Consider the following 20,932-nt stretch of genomic DNA (forward strand, 5'->3'; position numbering starts at 1 on the left):
GTGCACCAACTTACAGTCCCACCAACAGGGTACCAGCGTTCCCTTTTTTCCACACCCTCACCAACACTTCGTGTCTCTTGTCTTTTTGATAATGACATTCTAACGTGTGAGGTGATATTTGTGCTTTTGATTTGCATTTGAATGATGATTTGTTCTGTTAAGCACCTTTTCATATACCTGTTGGCCTTTTGTATGTCTATTCAAGTCCTTTGAGCATTTTAAAATTGGGTTATTTGGTTCTTTTCTACCAAGTTTTGTGACTTCCTTTATTTTGGATATTAACTCCTTGTCAGAGGCATGATTTGCAAATATTTTCTTCCAATTTGTGGTTTGCCTTTTCACTTTGTCGATTGTTGATTTTGCTTTTAAGTTTGATATAGTCCAAGTTGTTTATTTTTGCTTTTGTGGCCTGTGCCTATGGTGCCATATCCAAAACACCATTGCCAAGACCTATGTCAAAGTGCTTTTTTCATGTTTTCTTCTAGAAGTTTTATAGTTCTAGATCTTAAATGGCAAATTTGCTATTTAAGCTTTTAATCTATTTGAAGTTAATTTTGTATACAGTGTAAAATAAGGGTACAGTTTCTGCTTTTGAATGTAGATGTCCAGTTTTCCCTAGACTGTTAAAGAGACTATCCTTTACTCATTGTGTATTCTTGGAACTCTAATCAAAGATTAGTTAACCATATATGTGTGGGTTTATTTCTGGGCTCTCTAATCCATTGGCCTGTGTGCCTGTTTTTATGCTAGCAGCATAATATTTTGATGATTATAGCTTTGTAATATAGTTTGAAATCAAGAAGTGTGATGGTTATCCAGCTTTGTCCTTTCTCAAAATTGCTTTAGCTATTGAAGGTCTTTTGTGGTTTCATGTGAATTTTAGGATTTTTTTTTCTATTTCTCTGAAATGCCATTGGAATTTTGATAAGAATAACACTGAATCTGTAGATTGCTTTGGGTATTATGCAGACTTAACAATATCAATTCTTCTAATCCATAAACATAAGATAATAAAAAATAAAGTAATAAATTTTTCTAATCTATAAACATAGAATAATAAATGGAAGGATACTTCCATTTATTTGTATCTTGTACATTTCTTTGATAGCTGTCTTATAATTAAATATTATTCATTTTATCTAGATTTTCAAATATATTTGCATAGAGGTATGCAGAATAATCTGTGGTGTTCTTCCTTCAGTTGAGAAGGAAACATTGCCATTTCCAATTTTCTGTATTTATGTTCCTGCCCTTCACTTTTTAAAAACATTGGTCTAGTTGTTCATTTAGTCTAGTTGATAATTTCAAATAATAGGGTTTACTTCTGGATTTATTGTTGGTTCTTAATGGTGTTCTGTTTGCTATATATTTCAGTTTTGGAGTCAGTTCTGCTTGATTTTTGTTTGTATAGTCCTTTCTAAAATTTTCTTGTTCCTTGCAGTTGAGTATTTAATACACTTTTCATTTTTATTGTTACAGGTATTTATATAATCTGTAATTTTTCTCTAATACCTAAACCTTGCTATATCCCACCAATTCTGAATACTACATTCTCGTGATCCTTTATTTCTTGGGTCTGAAATTTTAGTATATTCTCTCCAGCACAACAGTCATGTGATGGTTAATTTTATGTGTCAACTTGATGGAGTCACAGGGCACACAGATATTTGGTCAGACTTTATTCTGAGTGTGTCTATGAGGGACTATTTCAATGACATTAATGTTTAAATCAGTAAACGGAGTAAAGCAAATTGCCCTCCCCAGTGTGGGTGGGTTTCATCCAATCTGTTGAAGCCTTAATAGAACAAAAAACCCAATAGTCCCATGAATGAGAAAGAACTCCTCCTACTGTCTGTTGAACTCGGACATAGTCCTTTCTGATCTTTGGGCTCATCCTGAAGCATCAGCTTTTCTTGGGTCTTGGGCCTTCTGGATTTTGAATTGGAACTTATACCGTAGGCTATCTTGGTTTTTAGGACTTTGGACTTGAATTGGAACTAAATGTGGGCTCTCCTGGGTTTCCAGCTTGCCAACTGCAGGTCTCAAGACTTCTTAGCCTCCATAATCATGTCAGTCAGTTTGGTAAATATATATCTTTCTATATGTGTGTATATATATACATATACCATATGCATATATAATGTGTATGTATATGTGTATTACATATATATGTACATATACATAACTACACAATGGCCCTCCTAGGTCTCCAACTTGCCACCTGCAGATCTAAGGATGTTTTAGGCCCCAACACTGTGCCAGTTTATTACAACAAATGTCCTTCTATAGATATACTATGTACATACATATATATGTGTATATATAATGTATACATATATGTGCATCATATATGTATATATAATACATCTATATATAGAATACATATGTATTCTAATACATACATATATTAGTCCATTTTCACACTGCTATAAAGAAATACCTGAGACTGGGTAATTTATTAAAAGAAGAGGTTTAATTGACTCAGTTCCACATGGCTGGGGAGGCCTCAGGACAGTTGCAATCATGGAGGAAGGGGAAGCAGGAACGTCTTACATGATGACGGGAGAGAGAGAGTGTGTGAAGAGGTAAGAGCCCATTATAAAACTGTCAGATTTCAGAGAATTCACTATCACAATAATATCGTGGGGGAAACTGCCCCCATGATTCAATCACCTCCTACCAGGTCCCTCCCTTGACACGTGGAGATTATGAGGATTACAATTCAAGACAAGATTTAGGTGAGGACACAGAGCCAAAACATATCAATATAATATGTACATACATGCACACTCACACACACACACACAAGTGGTTTTGATTCTCTGGAGAACCCTAATACAAGTTGTTTAACAGAGTTTTTGTTGTTGTTTTTAAATTACAAGTGGAAGGAGCTTTCTGTTTTATAATTTGGGATTTTTTTTGTTTTAATTGCAGTATGTTCAAATAATGGTATTTATATTATTTCAACTACACATACATAATTTTGTTGTTTAGGAATTTTATAACTATATTGTTGTGGGGCAATGTTAGAACATGACCTGTTTTGGCTTTAGAAATGTTTAACTCTCCTTTCAGTCGTTGATGTTTTTTATTTGTCCTTGAGTCGTCTGTGGCTTCTGTTTTATGAAAGTCATTTCTATGGTGCATTCAACCTACTGCTCTAAACTGTTTGCTTAAACTGGAATGGTAAATCGGAGAGAAATAAACTTTTATTTTTTGAGGCTGCATTTCTGGTCTCTCTATTCAGCTTCACTTTACTGTATATAACTAACCACAGACAAACCTAACAGATTTGTAGCTCCAAAGAGAGATTGGCTCAGTGACAAGATACCTTCATCAAATGATCAGTTCCACCTAATGAAAATGAAACGTGGCTTGCATTTGGGACTAATTCATAAAGGAAGATACTTTCTGTTATTTTGCCACTTTCTTCCCCACAATCACTTCAAATTCTAGTAATTCAATTCCATAGGGTACTTGTAACACAATCCAGTATGTTACTAATTTCTAAAGGGTAAGAAATGAAAACTATTAGCTGAATGACTATATAAATGAGTTATACTTAAGACCAAGTGAATAATATTGCTTAAAATTTTCATATATCAGATTAAGTATCTCCAAACAATATATTTCTCTTCTTACAATTGTATTTCACAAAACCCACCATTCTAAATTTCCTCACATATTAGGAAATAGCTCAAGAATTGGTCACTTTTCAGCTGTGTAACATTTAGCAAATAAAGAAAACACACGAGCTGGGTGCAGTGGCTCATGTCTGTAATCCCAGAACTTTGGGAGGCTGAGGCAGGCAGTTCATTTGGGGTCAGGAGTTCGAGACCAGCCTGGCCAACATGGCAAAGTCCTGTCTCTACTAAAAATACAAAAAAAAAAAAAAATTAGCCACGTGTGGTGGCACACACCTGTGATCTCAGCTATTCAGGAGGCTGAGGTATGAGACTCGCTTGAACCCAGGAGGCGAAGGTTGCAGTGAGCCGAGATCATGCCACTGCATTCCAGCCTGAGTGACAGAGAGAGGCTCCATATCAAATAAAAAAAGAAAAAAGATAACTCTACTTTTTTTTAACAAAAAATCAAAAATTTGAAAATGACTAAATTTCAATATTGTTCCATCAAGGTAAAGTAAAATGAATACTATTTTTTAAATTTTACAAAATAATTATCATGTTCAACAAATACATTTCATGTTGTCACAGTAGGAACATAATAGAAGCATAATTCAAATGTATTTGCATTTCGGATTTAGTACTTTGTAAATACGTTGACAAGTTGAATATTCACACATACGAGAGAACTGAGCAGTTACTTACAAGTAATTAACATATGAATAACTTTTCTGAAATGGTGTAAGGTCAGAAGTCCTATCCCATTCAATGGGGGACGATAAGCTCTATTGCTTTTGTATTCTTGGGTAGCAATTTATGGAGTTACTGGAACTGTTAAATTGTAGACAAGTTAGGGAACTTATGAGATACACAAACTTTGTTAGGGTGGTCTGTGAACTTAATCACCATTCTCATTACATCAGTTGATGCAATAATAATAGACTGTTGTGAGTACTCTATTATTATAGTTGTAAGAGTTAAATACTCAAGTTAAGCCAGGGATGGTGACTCACAATCCCAGCTACTTGGGAGGCTGAGGCAGAAATATCACTTGAGCCCAGGAGTTCAAGGCTGCAGTGAGATATAATCACAACACTGCCCTCCAGCCTACATGACAGAGTGAGACCTCATCTCTATAAACAAAGGAAAAGAAAGAAGTTGGAGAGAATTTAAGGTTAAGGTTATTCCTAGTATATGCTTGTCTTACATACCAGTATTTCTGTCTCAATGTTTCATTTGTGTGGGGCCAAATATAACGTATTTGAAATTTGTGGTAACTGCAAACTTCATTTGCTTACCTGGGGTAATCAAAATTTACACATGGTCTATGAATCTCTAGTTATTTCCTTAAAATTAACAGTCATTTGAGAAACTATATAATCAATTTAATTATGTATGCCTAAAATAATTTAATAAATACCTATGACTTCTTAACCCACATTTGTTTCTATCAATTTATTTCCCTGCCTATTTTTGAAAAATCAAATTCTGAATATATGCATAGAAATTTGTCGTACATCCACTATTCAGCATGTGTTGCAGCAAAGATAGTTTAAAAACTGCTTAATTTTAATATTGTTTCTATGGTAATATAGTGGAATCACATCATATATGTATTTAACTTAATTAGATTCAACTATAGAGGCTTTGTAACAAAGATAGAAACAGAGACAGTGGAAAGGCAAACAGAGAGAAAGGCAGGGAGAAACTAAAGAGACTGGAATATAGATATAGAATCACAAAGACAAAAAAGGACAGAAAAAATGTATATAGGGCTGAAACTTCCATCTATTTTTCTGCTCAATAAGTCTACATGCTCCTTGGTTGCACTTCACTGTCACAAAAGGGCACATCCTCACACTCTGAGTCTACAGTCCAACTCTATTCATCATGTATATGCCTTGGCAAATGTATATTACTATATACATTTTATACATGCGTAAGAGAAAGCTATATTAAAATTATATGTATAAGTTATGTGTGTAATTTAAGATAATTTTGAAAATATAACTTTTACCTTAACAGGTTTATTTTTAGAGTCCAATCCTACAATATGAAGAAGCTGTTTCCTCTACCCCATTCATGTGATCCAAGCTCCAAACAATCATAGAAGTGAATTTTTGGAGATTATCCGAATTTTGAACTAGGAACAGTCTTTATACTATCAAAGTTAAATAATAGAGCTCTTTACATTAGAGAATGTGGCATTCATATTTAAGTACTACCCCTTAATAACCATCCTTTACAAAGTTGAAACCATGATGAACATTATCATCATCCTTATTGTCAGTACTTCCTTTACTCAATTATTCATTTCACCAGATAAAACTTTATGATTACTTATTAAGCATTTATTTTAACTAATGGAATCTTCAAATTCTGTAAATCAGGTATTCCCCTCAACTTTATAATAAGAAAATGGGAGTGATAAGCCAGTTAGCTAAAGGGCTGATTTAGCCTCTGAATACAGATTTTTCTGAATCCAAAGTCCATACTATTTTAGGAAGTTGTCTTTAATGCAAAAATCTAGAAAGAACAATATGTAAAAAGAGTAACAGACAGAATTTTTTTTCAAAACTGTATTCTACTTTATTTCTGTAGTTGGCATCATATTTACCATTTAAATGTTATTTTTGAAGTATTTAAAAACTCTCCTGCATATATTATCCAATAAAATATCTATATACTTCTTTCTTGTTCTTGTTATATTTGTCAGACACCCATCAGTTATGGTTGTGTGTCTGACTGGAAGATCTTTCCTTTCAAGAATGTGAAATGTTTCCATGGAGATCAGCTTGAGATAGCCCAGTGACGAGCTTCTTAGTTATAATTTCACATTGGTTTCTATGGTTTCCAGATAGGGGAAGAAAATGAAGTTGCAGATTTTTTTGTAATGTAAAAGGTTATTAAAAAATAAGAAATAATGCTCAAATTAATGTCATCACCTAAGGAAGACAACTGCTGTTACTGCAAAACATGAAAGATTTTATGATGTATGTTATACACGTATGCACTTTGCTGCATTTGTAATAAATGAGGAACTATCATGATACATGAATAATTTCCCAAATTAACAGACACTCGTTTAAAAGGGGTTTTAATGAAACATGTTTTAGCAATGATTACTGATAACTGGCTTGCAATCTCCACTTCATTTTCCTTACATCACATCTTTAAAGATGTCACACAGTGCATTTGTTAAGTTAGTACATGAGTAAAATTCCATGGCAAAGATATATCACTTTATCCATTGTTCACACCTGAGACCAACATCCATACCCATACAGTTTTTTGGATAGATTTTACTATTAGTGATGAAGCTGTGAACCAGTAAATACTGGACCTAACATTCAAATCCCATTAAAGCGGCTGCACATAAATCGTACTGATCAAACACACAGCCTCATATTGGCCTTATTCACCAGCCTAATTCTTGTACTTACCAATTCTCCCAGTAGTTGGCATGCAGATACACTATTTATCTATCCACTTACCATCATCACTTAGGATGAGATCAAGGTTGTCTGGTTGGAGGAAGTATGTGAAATTCCCAAAGGAGCAGTAGACTAAAAGGCAAGAGAGGTGGATTCTATTTCTATCTCTATTTTTAAGTGACTTCCTTGTCACTTAACCAACCCATGGCTAATAACAGGTAAACATCTATTCAATAGGATAAAAGACCAGCTTACGGACTTTACAGGATTACCATATATTTCAAATGGGAAAAAAAAATTTAATCCTTTAACAACTGTCATGGCACATTGATATGGCAAATTCTAACTTTTCTCTGTATACTTATTATTCACACTTATCCACACTGTAATGGCAAAACATAGCTCTAGTAGCACAGCTTTTCCAAATAAAGGAAGAACACATGTCAAAACGAAGCTTTGAGTAACCGTCAAGTAACATTTTTCTCTTAATAATAATATATACTAATGTAATTTCCAAGAAGAGTGTGAGGCAATATAACATTGAGGTTGTGGCTGGTAATTTGAAAAACTTATTCAAAAGTTAGTTTTCAAATACATAGAGAACAGCAACATGGCTTGCATTTTTTAAAACTTTTTTTATTATACATAAGTTCTAGGGTACATATGCACAACGTGCAGGTTTGTTACATATGTATATGTGTACCATGTTGGTTTGCTACACCCCTTAACTCATCATTTACATTAGGTATTTATCCTAATGCTATCCCTCCCCCACCCACCACCCCACAACAGGCCCCGGTGTGTGATGTTCCCTGCCCTGTGTCCAAATTGTTCAATTCCCTCTTATGAGTGAGAACATGCGGTGTTTGGTTTCCTGTCCTTGCGATAGTTTGCTGAGAATGACGGTTTCCAGCTTCATTCATGTCCCTACAAAGGACATGAACTCATCCTTTTTTATGACTGCATAGTATTCCATGGTGTATATGTGCCACATTTTCTTAATCCAGTCTATCATTGATGTACATTTGGGTTGGTTCCAAGTCTTTGCTATTGTAAATAGTGCCACAATAAACATACATGTGCATGTGTCTTTATAATCCTTTGTGTGCACGATTTATAATCCTTTGAGTATATACCCAGTAATGGGATTGCTGGGTCAAATGGTATTTCTAGTTCTAGATCCTTGAGGAATCACCACACTGTTTTCCACAATGGTTGAACTAGTTTACACTCCCACCAACAGTGTAAAAGTGTTCCTATTTCTCCACATCCTCTCCAGCACCTGCTGTTTCCTGACTTTTTAATGATCGCCATTCTAACTGGTGTGAGATGGTATCTCATTGTGGTTTTGATTTGCATTTCTCTGATGGCCAGTGACGAGGAGCATTTTTTTCATATATCTGTTGTCTGCATAAATGTCGTCTTATGAGAAGTGTCTGTTCATATCCTTTGCCCACTTTTTGATGGGGTTGTTTGATTTTTTCATGTAAATTTGTTTAAGTTCTTTGTAGATTCTGGATATTAGCCCTTTGTCAGATGGGTAGATTGCAAAAATTTTCTCCCATTCTGTAGGTTTCCTGTTCACTCTGATGGTAGTTTCTTTTGCTGTGCAGAAACTCTTTAGTTTCATTAGATCCCATTTGTCAATTTTGGCTTTCGTTGCCATTGCTTTAGGTGTTTAGTCATGAAGTCCTTGCCCATGCCTATGTCCTGAATGGTATTGCCTAGGTTTACTTCTAGGGTTTTTATGGTTTTAGGCCTAACATTTAAGTCTTTAATCCATCTTGAATTAATTTTTGTATAAGGTGTAAGGAAAGGATCCAGTTTCAGCTTTCTACATATGGCTAGCCAATTTCCCCAGCACCATTTATTAAATAGGGACTCCTTTCCCCATTTCTTGTTTTTGTCAGGTTTGTCAAAGATCAAATGGTTGTACATGTGTGGTGTTATTTCTGAGGGTTCTGTTCTGTTCCATTGGTCTATATCTCTGTTTTGGTACCAGTACCCTGCTGTTTTTGTTTCTATAGCCTTGTAGTATAGTTTGAAGTCAGGTAGTGTGATGCCTCCAGCTTTGTTCTTTTTGCTTAGTATTGTCTTGGCAATGCAGGCTCTTTTTTGGTTCCATATGAACTTTAAAGTAGTTTTTTCCAATTCTGTGAAGAAAGTCATTGGTAGTTTCATGGGGATGGCATTGAATCTATAAATTACCTTGGGCAGTATGGCCGTTTTCATGATATTGATTCTTCTTATCCATGAGCATGGAATGTTCTTCCATTTGTTTGTGTCCCCTTTTATTTCTTTGAGCAGTGGTTTGTAGTTCTCCTTGAAGAGGTCCTTCACATCCCTTGTAAGATGGATTCCTAGGTATTTTATTCTCTTTTTAGCAATTGTGAATCGGAGTTCACTCATGATTTGGCTCTCTGATTGTCTGTTATTGGTGTATAAGTATGCTTGTGATTTTTGCACATAGATTTTGTACCCTGAGACTTTGCTCAAGTTGCTTATCAGCTTAAGGGGATTTGAGGCTGAGACAATGGGGTTTTCTAAACATACAACCATGTCATCTGCAAACAGGGACAATTTGACTTCGCCTTTTCCTAACTGAATACCCTTTATTTCTTTCTCCTGCCTAATTGCCCTGGCCAGAACTTCAACACTATGTTGAATAGAAGTGGTGAGGGAGGGCATCCCTGTCTTGTGCCAGTTTTCAAAGGGAATGCTTCCAGTTTTTGCCCATTCAGTATGTAATTGGCTTCGGGTTTATCATAAATAGCTCTTATTATTTTGAGATACATTCCATCAATACCTAGTTTATTGAGGGTTTTTAGCATGAAGAGCTGTTGAATTTCATTAAAAGCCTTTTCTGCATCTACTGAAATAATCGTGTGTTTTTTTCTTTGGTTCTGTTTATGTGATGGATTCCATTTATTGATTTGTGTATGTTGAACCAGCCTTGCATCCCAGGGATGAAGCCAACTTGATCTTGGTGGATACGCTTTTTGATGTGCTGCTGGATTTGGTTTGCCAGTATTTTATTGACAATTTTCACATTGATGTTCATCAGGGATTTTGGTCTAAAATTCTTTTTTTGTTGTGTCTCTGCCAGGCTTTGGTATTAGGATGATGCTGGCCTCATAAAATGAGTCAGGGAGGATTCCCTCTTTTTCTATTGATTGGAATATTTTCAGAAGGAATGGTATCAGCTCCTCCTTGTACCTCTGGTAGAATTTGGCTGTGAATCTGTCTGGCCCTGGACTTTTTTTTGCTTGGTAGGCTATTAATTATTGCCTCAATTTCAGAGCCTGTTATTAGTCTATTCAGTGATTCAACTTCTTCCTGGTTTAGTCTTGGGAGGGCATATGTTTCCAGGAATTTATTCATTACTTCTAGATATTTTAGTTTATTTGCATAGAGGTGTTTATAGTATTCTCTGATGGTTGTTTGTATTTCTGTGGCATCGGTGGTGATATCCCCTTTATCATTTTTTATTGTGTCTATTTGATTCTTCCCTCTTTTCTTCATTAGTCTTGCTAGTGGTCTATCAATTTTGCTGATCTTTTCAAAAAACCAGCTCTACACACTGCTTTAAATGTGTCCCAGAGATTCTAGTATGTTGTGTCTTTGTTCTCACTGGTTTCAAAGACATCTTTATTTCTGCCTTCATTTTGTTATCTACCCAGTAGTCATTCAGGAACAGGCTATTCAGTTTCCATGTAACTGCAGTTTTGAGTGAGTTTCTTAATCCTGAGTTCTAATTTGATTTCACTGTGGTCTGAGAGGCAGTTTGTTGTGATTTCTGTTCTTTTACATTTGATGAGGAGTGCTTTACTTCCAACTATGTGGTCAATTTTGGAATAAGTGTGATGTGGTGCTGAGAAGAATGTATTTTCTGTTGATTTGGGGTGGAGAGTTCTGTAGGTGTCTATTAGGTCTGCTTGGTGCAGAGCTGAGTTCAATTCCTGGATATCCTTGTTAACCTTCTGTCTCGTTGATCTAATATTGACAGTGAGGTGTTAAAGTCTCCCCTTTTCTTTTTTAAGACAGTGTCTCACTCCATCGCCCAGGCTGGAGTGCAGTGGCATGATCTTGGCTCACTGCAAGCTCTGCCTACTGGGGTTCATGCCATTCTCCTGCTTCAGCCTCCCAAGTAGCTGGGACTATAGGCGCCCACCACCACACCCGGCTAAATTTTTTTTTTTTTTTTTTGTATTTTTAGTAGAGACGGGGTTTCACCGTGTTAGCCAGGATGGTCTCAATCTCCTGAACTCATGATCCGCCCACCTCGGCCTTCCAAAGTGCTGGGATTACAGGCGTGAGCCACCATGCCCGGCCAAAGTCTCCCATTATTATTGTGTGGGAGTCTAAGTCTCTTATAGGTCTCTAAGGACTTGCTTTATGAATCTGGGTGCTCCTGTATTTGGTGCATATATGTTTAGGATAGTTAGCTCTTCTTGTTGAATTGATCCCTTTACCATTCTGTAATGGCCTTGTCTCTTTTGAACTTTGTTGGTTTAAAGTCTGTTTTATCAGAGACTAGGATTGCAGACTAGGATTGCAACCCCTGCTTTTTTTTTTGCTTTCCATTTGCTTGGTAGATCTTCCTCCATCCCTTTATTTTGAACCTATGTGTGTCTCTGCACGTGAGATGGGTCTCCTGAATACAGCACACTGATGGGTCTTGGCTCTTTATCCAGTTTGCCAATTTGTGTCTTTTAATTGGGGGCATTTAGCCCATTTACATTAAGGTTAATATTGTTATGTGTGAATTTGATCCTGTCATTATGAGGTTAGCTGGTTATTTTGCCCATTAGTTGATGCAGTTTCCTCCTAGTATCAATGGTCTTTACAATTTGGCATGTTTTTGCAGTGGCTGGTTGCCTATTCAGTATGACATTGGCTGTGGGTTTGTTATAAATAGCTCTTATTACTCTTTTTCATGTTTATTGATTCCTTCAGGAGCACTTGTAAGGCAGGCCTGGTGGTGACAAAACTCTCAGCATTTGCTTGTCTGTAAAGGATTTTATTTCTCCTTCACTTACGAAACTTAGTTTGGCTGGATATGAAATTCTGGGTTGAAAATTCTTTTCTTTATGAATGTTGAATATTGGCCCCCACTCTATTCTGGCTTGTAGAGTTTCTGCTGAGATATCCACTGTTAGTCTGATGGGCTTCCCTTTGTGGGTAACCTGATCTTTCTCTCTGGCTGCTCTTAACATTTTTTCCTTCATTTCAACCTTGGTGAATCTGACAATTATGTGTATTGGAGTTGCTCTTCTTGAGGAGTATCTTTGTGGTGTTCTCTGTATTTCCTGAATTTGAATGTTGGCCTGCCTTGCTAGGTTGGGGAAGTTCTCCTGGATAATCCTGAAGAGTGTTTTCCAGCTTGGTTCCATTCTCCTCATCACTTTCAGGTACACCAATCAAACGTAGATTTGGTCTTTTCACATAGTCCCATATTACTTGGAGGCTTCGTTCGTTTCTTTTTACTCATTTTTCTCTAATCTTCTCACTTCATTTAATTAATTTGATTTTCAATCACTGATATCCTTTCTTCCACTTGATCAAATCGACTACTGAAGCTTGTGCCTGTGTCACATAGTTCTTGTGCCATGGTTTTCAGCTCCATCAGGTCATTTAAGGTCTTCTCCACACTGTTTATTCTAGTTAGCCATTCATCTAATCTTTTCTCAAGGTTTTTAGCTTCCTCGTGATGGGTTCTAACATCCTCCTTTAGCTCAGAGAAGTTTGTTATTACCGACCTTCTAAGGCCTACTTCTGTCAACTCATCAAAGTCATTCTCCATCCAGTTTTGTTCTGTTGCTGGCAAGGAGCTTCCCAGGTAAGGCGATGCCCCACCCTGCTTTGGCTCACCCTCTGAGGGCTGCACCCACTGTCCAACCAGTCCCAGTTAGATGAACCAGGTACCTCAGTTGGAAATGTAGAAATCAGCCGGCTTCTGCATCAATCATGCTGGGAGCTGCAGACTGGAGCTGTTCCTATTCAGCCATCTTGGAACAGACCTCGCATTTTTTATAATTTTTATGGTTTACATATGGCCTGAATATAATTCCAGTGAGAAAGGTTAGAAACAGTAAAAAAAAAAAAAAAATCATCTGGGCATGGTGGCTCATGCCTATAATCCCAGCACTTCGGGAGGCTGAGGAGGGCAGATCACTTGAGGTCAGGAGATGGAGAACATCTTAACTAACATGGTGAAACCCATCTCCACTAAAAATACAAAAATTAGCTGGGTGTGGTGCCATGTGCCTGTAATCCCAGCTACTCAGGAGACTGAGGCAGGAGAATTGCTTGAACCCAGGAGGTGGAGGTTGCAGTGAGCGGCGATTGTGCCATTGCACTCCAGCCTGGGTGACAAAGTGAGACCCTTTCTCAAAAAAAAAAAAAAAACAAAAAAGAAAAGAAAAGAAACAGTAACTAAAATCAACATCTAAGTTTGATTATAAGAAATCTGTGGCCAAAAATTTAGATGGAATAATAATTTTAGGCATATATATGCTCCTAAAATAATTTTGATCCTAAAAATACAGATGTGTAGGCCAGGTGTGGTGGCTCACACCTGTAATCCCAGTACTTTGGGAGGCTGAGGCGGGTGGATCACTTGAGGTCAGGAGTTTGAGACCAGTCTGGCCAAAATGGTGAAACCCCATCTCTACTAAAATTTCAAAAATTAGCCAGCCATGGTGGTGCACGCCTGTAATCCCAGCTACTCGGGAGGCTGAGGCATGAGAATCCCTTGAACCTGGGAGGCAGAAGTTGCAGTGATCCAAGATCGTGACACTGTACTCCAGCCTGGGCAATAGAGTGAGACTCTGCCTCAAAAAAAAAAAAGTACTTATGTGTATGTATACATATATATCTATACCTATCTATAAAGACAGATGTATAGATACATACACATGCACACTCTCTCTCCCTCAGACATGAACTTACATATATAGATACATAAACCCAAAGAGGTAGACTTTAATCCTAATTTCAAATCAGAAAATATTCAAGATAAAGTTAAGAAAACTATCATTTAAAAATGCTCACTATGGCCAGGCATGGTGGCTCATGCCTGTAATCTTAGCAGTTTGGGAGGCCGAGGCGGGCAGACTGCCTGAGCTTAGGAGTTTGGGACCACCCTGGGCAACAGGGTGAAACGCTGTCTCTACTAAAAATACAAAAAATTGGTCAGGCATGGTGGTGCATGCTTGCAGTCCCAGCAACTAGGGAGGGTAAGGCATGAGAAACACTTGAACCAAATGAGACAAGATCGCACCACTGCACTCTAGCCTGGGCCTCACAGCGAGACTCTGTTTAAAAACAAAAACCAGGCTGGGTGTGGTGGCTCACACCTGTAATTCCAACACTTTGGGAGGCCGAGGTGGGTGGATCACCTGAGTTCAGGAGTTCAAGACCAGACTGGTCAACATGGCAAAACCCTGTCTCTACTAAAAATACAAAAATTAGTTGGGCGTGGTGGCATGTGCCTGTAATCCCAGCTACGTGGGAGGCTGAGGCTGGAGAATCACTTGAACCTGGAAGGCAAATGTTGCAGTGAGCTGAGATTCCATCTCAAAAAACAAACAAACAAACAAACAAAAAAACCACAACAAAAAAAAACAACAAAAAAACCCTCATTATATTCCGTATGTATTTTATATTCCCAATTGCAGTCTGATGCACTCTCTTGATCTTACTTCCCATAATTTTTACAACAATCTACAATGACTTCCTGTCTTTTCTAGCTCGAGTTGAATCCTTCTCCAGAACTTGCCACTTACATATATGAAGAAAGACTGGTAAACAGTGTAAAATGCAAGTAAAAGAACAGATTCTAAAGCCAGGGAGATATGGGCTTGAGTCCTGGCTCCACTCTTTGTAAGCTGTGTGTTTGAGAAAGTTTCATGTCACTTTGAACCTAAAGTTTACAAGTAGGACTTCCTATTATGAGCTGTCCAAAGAAGAAAAAATTCAAGTCTGGTTCTGCAAGATAGGCTGACCATACCTGAATGTAGACAGCTTCAGCCATGTAATTTAACTCCATGTTGGCCCTAAAGGAAAAGGGAAATTTTCCTGGTGGGCAGTGCATTAAATAATGTACATAGTTGTTCATTTTGCTTGGAGGGAGAGATGGCCAAAGATACAATTCTACACTGAGTCATGGGTTCAAGCCAATGGCTTAACAGGATGGTTGGGAAATTAGAAGAGACACTACTGCAAAATGTGTGAAAAGAAGTCTGGGAATGGATTTTGTGTGCAGACTTCTCCAAATGGGCACGGAGTGGAAGATATTCATGTTCCATATCAATGCTCACCAAAAGGATAATCAGCAGAGGAGTATCTCAATAATCAGGTGGACAAGATGACCCATTCTTACGTCCATCAGCCTTTCCTAGCAATCCTGTGTTTTCACAATGCCTCAGAGACAAAATGACCATGTCAGCAGAAATGGAGGTTGGGCATGGGCTCAACAACATGGGAGTTCCACTTATCAAGGCTAGTCTGGCTATAGTCACTGCTAAGTTCCCAACCTACCAAATAGACAGACCAACACTGCATCTCCATTTGGCACCATTTCTTGGGGGAAGGGAGGGGATCATGCAGCCATCAGTGTCAGGTTGATTCCATTGGACCGTTTCCATTGTTAAAAAGGCAGCACTTTGTTTTCACGTGAATGTACATTTACTAAGTGTGTAGATTTATCTACTCTCCCTAAAACTCTTCTTAAATACTGTCATCCATGGACTTGCAAAAACGCCTTATTCAGCATCACTGTATAGCATGCATCACTGATTTTGGTGAAGAAACTCATTTTACAGTAAATGAGTGCAGCAATGGGCTCATGTTTATGGGAGTCACTGGTATTGCCATGTTTCCCATCACTGATAGAATGGAGTAATAACTTTTTGAATGTTAGTTACAGTAACAGCTGGATAATATCACCTTGCAAGGCTGAGGTAATGCCTCCCAGAATGCTGAATATGCTCTAAATAAGCAAAAATACATGGTGCTATTTTCCCAGAGCCAGGATTTATAGATCAGGGAATCAAAAGGTGAATATGGGAGTGGTTCCTTTCACTATTATCCCTAGTGATCCACTAGAGAAATGTTTGTTTCTTGTTTCCATTACTTTAGGCTTTGCTGTTCTAGAAGTCTTAGGTGTCAACTACGGATCACAGCAATGGTGCCATTAAACTGGAAATTCAGAGTGCCACCCCGAGAGAGGAAACAGTATGCTTTTAGTCTTATGAGGAAAGGTTGCCATCATGCTAGTAGAAGCATGTGTTGCTACTCTGTTTGAAATATAGGTATGTTTAGAAAAGATGTACGCTGATATGAAGTTGACACAGGGTAGATTACTGTGGCTCTTTGAGTGTCAACTTTGCTAAGTTTGAACTACTTACACCCTTCCCCTTATATTTTCAGATTAGAGTTGGCCACAAGAATAACAAACAATGTATGAGATAGGAAAGATGAACATGAAACACCAATGATTTTATATTTAGAAAGTGGGCATAGAGCACCAACACTGTGGCAGCTTATGCAATTTGTTGCTGATCTGGCCTGCCACACTGACAGCTATTCAAAATCCCATCAATTGTTCTCCTTCAGCTTTTTTGAATTCTGGGCCAATTGAATGTGCAGCTCTATAGTGAAGGGCATCAATTTCTCCTGCAGGTCATCCACATCATCTTAGATAGAGAAAGTGAGAAAAAGGCACACCTTCCAATTTGTATTCCTGATTTCAGTGTTCCCAATTCCAGTTGGTCCTAGCTCTTCTCTACTTCACATGCAGCTTTCTTCCTTTACTGAGAACCATTCAACACCAGACATGGAGGCAATAACATTTTAAAGAGTTCTCCCCCAGCTCCCATATTTGCATTCATTTTAATGCCCATAATTAATCCTGTATTGCATACTACTCATACTGGTTCTGCCTCACTCATTAAATCCTGATACAATTAGTATGCAAAATATACCAAAAAAAAAATCTATGAATGAGTAAGACAAATAAGCAAATAGAAAAGCAGCAACATGAACAAACAAAAATCACAAAATAGAAGAAAGCAAAGAGCTAATACAGGATATCCAGCCTCATTAGTAATCAGAGAAATACAAATTAAAACATGAGGTACTCTTTTTTTCTTTTCTTTTTTTTTTTTTTTTTGAGACTGAGTCTCACTCTGTCGCCCAGGCTGGAGTGCAGTAGTGCAATCTTGGCTCACTGCAACCTCCGCCTCCTGGGTTCAAACGACTCTCCTGCCTCAGCCTCCCAAGTAGCTGGGACTAGACTACAGGCACATGCCACCATGCCCGGGTCATTTTTGTATTTTTTTTTTTTTTTTTGAGACTGAGTCTCGCTCTGTTGCCCATGCTGGAGTGCAGTGGTGCGATCTCAGCTTGCTGCAACCTCCACCTCCCTGGTTGACGCCATTCTCCTGCCTCAGCCTCCCGAGTAGCTGGGACCACAGTCACCCACCACCACGCCCAGCTAATTTTTTGTATTTTTAGTAGAGATGGGGTTTCACTATATTGGCCAGGCCAGTCTCAAACTCCTGACCTCGTGATCCGCCCAACTCAGCCTCCCAAAGTGCTGGGATTACAGGTGTAAGCCAGTGCTCCCAGCCATGAGCTACTATTTCACACTCATCAAAGGAACAAAAGTATTAAAATGTTTGACAACTCTAAGAGTAAGTCTGGAGGTGGAACAAGAGGAAGTTATTTACGTTGCTGGTGAAACTGTAAACCATTTAACGAGTTTGGAGAATGATTTAGAAATACTGTAAATGGGCAATCCCTAAGACCTACCAATTTCACATCAAGGAGGGACCACAGAGAAACTTTCAAATAGTAAAAATGGGGTTGGGCACATTTAATGATCTCTATCTAGAGAATAACGATACTAACATATAACAGAGCTTGAGAAACAGACTGATTGAAGTTGGTTATCCAGTAGCAGGAGAAGGTCTGTACTGCCAACTGTGGTAGATATCCCCTAGAATAGTGCCAAGTGGTTCCTGCCATCAGGTAATCATGCCCTTGTATGATCTCCTCCCCTTGTGTGTCAGCTTGATTTGATGACTCTTTTCTGGTGAATAGAATGTGTTAGAGGTGATATGTCACGTGTAAGATTGGGTTACAAAAAGCTCCTGTCTTGGGCACCCTCTCGCACTCTTAAGTGATGCCAGCTACTATATCATCAGCTGCTCTATGGAGAGACTCACATGAGAAAGGAATGATGTTCCAGTCAACATTCAGCAAGATCATTAGGCCAGCCAACATTCTTATGAGTGAGTTTAGATGTGGTTCTTCCGCAAGTTGTGCCTTGAGAGGATTGCAGCCCTGTCTGGCAGTTTGGTTGTAGAAATGTCAGATCTTGAGCCAGGAGCACCGAACTAAGTCATGCTCAGATCTGACCCGCAGAAACTATGAGATAATAAGTGTTATTTTAAGCCACCGAGTTTTGGAATAATTTGCAAAACAGAAATATAGAACTAATATGCCTTCCAATAATCATTGCAACCCACAATGATAAGCAAATTCTTAATTTCAGACTGATGGGGACTCTGAATTACCTAAAACCACTCATTAATGCATTAATTCAAACTAGTTCAAAGCCACCAAGTCCTGTGATAAACTTATAAAAAAAATTTGCAAAGCCTATGCTTTTATGGAGTTTTGTATGCAGGCAATAAACAAATAAATAAGTTAAATATATCTTAAGGGTGGGCTGCATGTGGTGGCTCATGCCTGTAATCCCAGCACTTTGGGAGGCAGAGGCGGGTGGATCACTTGAGGCCAGGAGCTCGAGACCAGCCTGGCCAACATGGTGAAAACCCATCTCTACTAAAAATACAAAAATTATCTGGGCGTGGTGGTGGGTGCCTGTAATTCCAGCTACTTGGGAGGCTGAGGCAGGAGAATCACCTGAACCCAGGAGGCAGAGGTTGCAGTGAGCTGAGATTGTGCCACTGCACTCCAGCCTGGGCGACAGAGTGAGACTGCATCTCAAATAAATAAATATATATATTAAGTGAGATTATGATAAGTGATATAGAAAAAAGTAAAGAAGCAAGAGAGAGAAAGCCAGGCCAAAATAAAGTCTGCAATTTTAGAAAGGATAAAGGCCTCTTCTGAAAAGATGACATGAACAAAACCCAAAAAGGTGTGAGGGAGTCATACAGAATCCAGAAGTGCATGCCACCCAGAGGGAGGAGCCAGTAGAAACCTGTTGATGCAGGAGGTAAACTGGCCAGTGCGGCATTTAGGGGACCTGTGTACCTTTCTAAGGACTTTAGCATTAACTCTGGAATGAAATGAGAACTAGGTTTTGAATGAAGAGTCACAGAACTAGACTATGTTTTAAAATGAACACTGGCTGATAAGCTGAAAAAAGATTGTGTGCGGTGGTGGGAGGCAGGTTTGGAGGACAGAAACTGCGGAGACAAGAAGGCTGGTTAGAAAGATTTTATAATAATCTCCGTGAATATAATGGTTCAGACCAGGGTGGGAATGATGAAGGACGTGAAAAATGGTCAGTTTCTGAACACAGATAGTCCCCTACTTAGGATAGCTCAACCTATGATTTTTTGACTTTGAGGGGTTTATCTAGATGTAACCCCATCATAAAATGAGGAGCATCTGAACATACAATGGTTCAACTTTTTGACTTTACAATGGGTATGTAGGGTATTAATTGTATTTTCAATTTACAACATTTTCAATTTGTGATGGGTTTACTGGGATGTAATCCCAAGTCAAGAAACATCTATAGAGTTTCAAGGAAGATTCAACAGGATTTTCCAGCCAAATAAATTAATTTGTAAATTACATATGTGTAAATATTCACTGAAAGATACCTGGTGTAAGTCATTAAACCAGAGGAATACATGTTTTACTAATCCTACATTCAAATATTTGCTATTCATAATCCCCTGTAATCTATACCCACTGCTATTGTATGGCTCCCAGGCAATATAATGACCATTTGCAATGACTTTTTAAAGATTTAAAACACATTTTATTTTTTCAATTTTGCTATATTTTAATAAGCAGTAGAGTGCTTACATGACAAGTTGGTTTTTTTAAACAATTCTGTCATTACAGCAACTGTGATGGTTACTGATGTTTCCACTCTTTTGGGGTAACTCTGCCAACAGGGGATAGGTTCCATTCTATTCCAATCTGAGTGGCTGTAAACACCCATGTAGCAACACAGAAAGCGGTTCCACTGGCTAGCACAGCATTACCATATTTATCATGAAAATCTGGTGAGTGTTTTACATGGCTATGTCTTGCCATACTTTGCAGAATGCTTCGAATCTTGAGATTGCTTAGTGCATTTCTGGCCAAGGGAAACATCATGAAGGATTGCAGTTGACTTCAGCTACTGGTCTATTTTGTTGCAAAGAGGCTGGAAAGAGAGAAAAGATATGCATTGATGTCCAATCTTCATTCAATTCCTTCCGCTTTGAATGTTTGGCTACATCACCCCTTGGAGTGGTGTTCAGGAATGTGAGTTTTGATATAACAATATCTGAATTTGAATCCCAGCTTTGCCACCGATTAGCTATATGAACTTGGGGCAATTATTTAACCTCTTTTTGCCTCAGCATTATTACGTGTGATAATCCAAAACAAAACAACAACAAGGTAAGCATGTAATAAATGTTAGCTTTTCTACTCATCACAAATATCCAATGCATTGACTCTACAGACTACAAACTTATTAACATGGCTACAATAGACAGAAAGTCACAGAACATGCCATGCCTCCTCACTCTCCTCCTCCTCGTTTTCTCCCTCCTGCTTAACCCCATTCCTTCTCCTTCTTTAACTGTAATACTTACCTTCCCCCTCCTACAAGCA

At 38.1% G+C, this 20,932-nt stretch overlaps 1 protein-coding gene across 9 annotated transcripts in view; it reads right to left on the minus strand.

The window, feature by feature from the left end:
• Window positions 1-20,061: 20,061 nt before the first annotated feature.
• Window positions 20,062-20,932, minus strand: part of COX7B2 (cytochrome c oxidase subunit 7B2) — a 171,954-nt gene continuing 171,083 nt past the window's right edge. For all 9 annotated transcript variants that reach the window (XM_004038633.4, XM_063705104.1, XM_019025125.2 and 6 more), the window contains one exon: window positions 20,062-20,477. In XM_004038633.4, coding sequence (XP_004038681.1) covers window positions 20,183-20,428 — 246 coding nt within the window. In that variant the 5' untranslated portion in view covers window positions 20,429-20,477 and the 3' untranslated portion in view covers window positions 20,062-20,182. The remainder of the gene's footprint in view (window positions 20,478-20,932) is intronic.

The sequence above is a fragment of the Gorilla gorilla genome, chromosome 3 (assembly GCF_029281585.2).
Source record: "Gorilla gorilla gorilla isolate KB3781 chromosome 3, NHGRI_mGorGor1-v2.1_pri, whole genome shotgun sequence".
NCBI classification, from domain to species: Eukaryota; Metazoa; Chordata; class Mammalia; order Primates; family Hominidae; genus Gorilla; species Gorilla gorilla.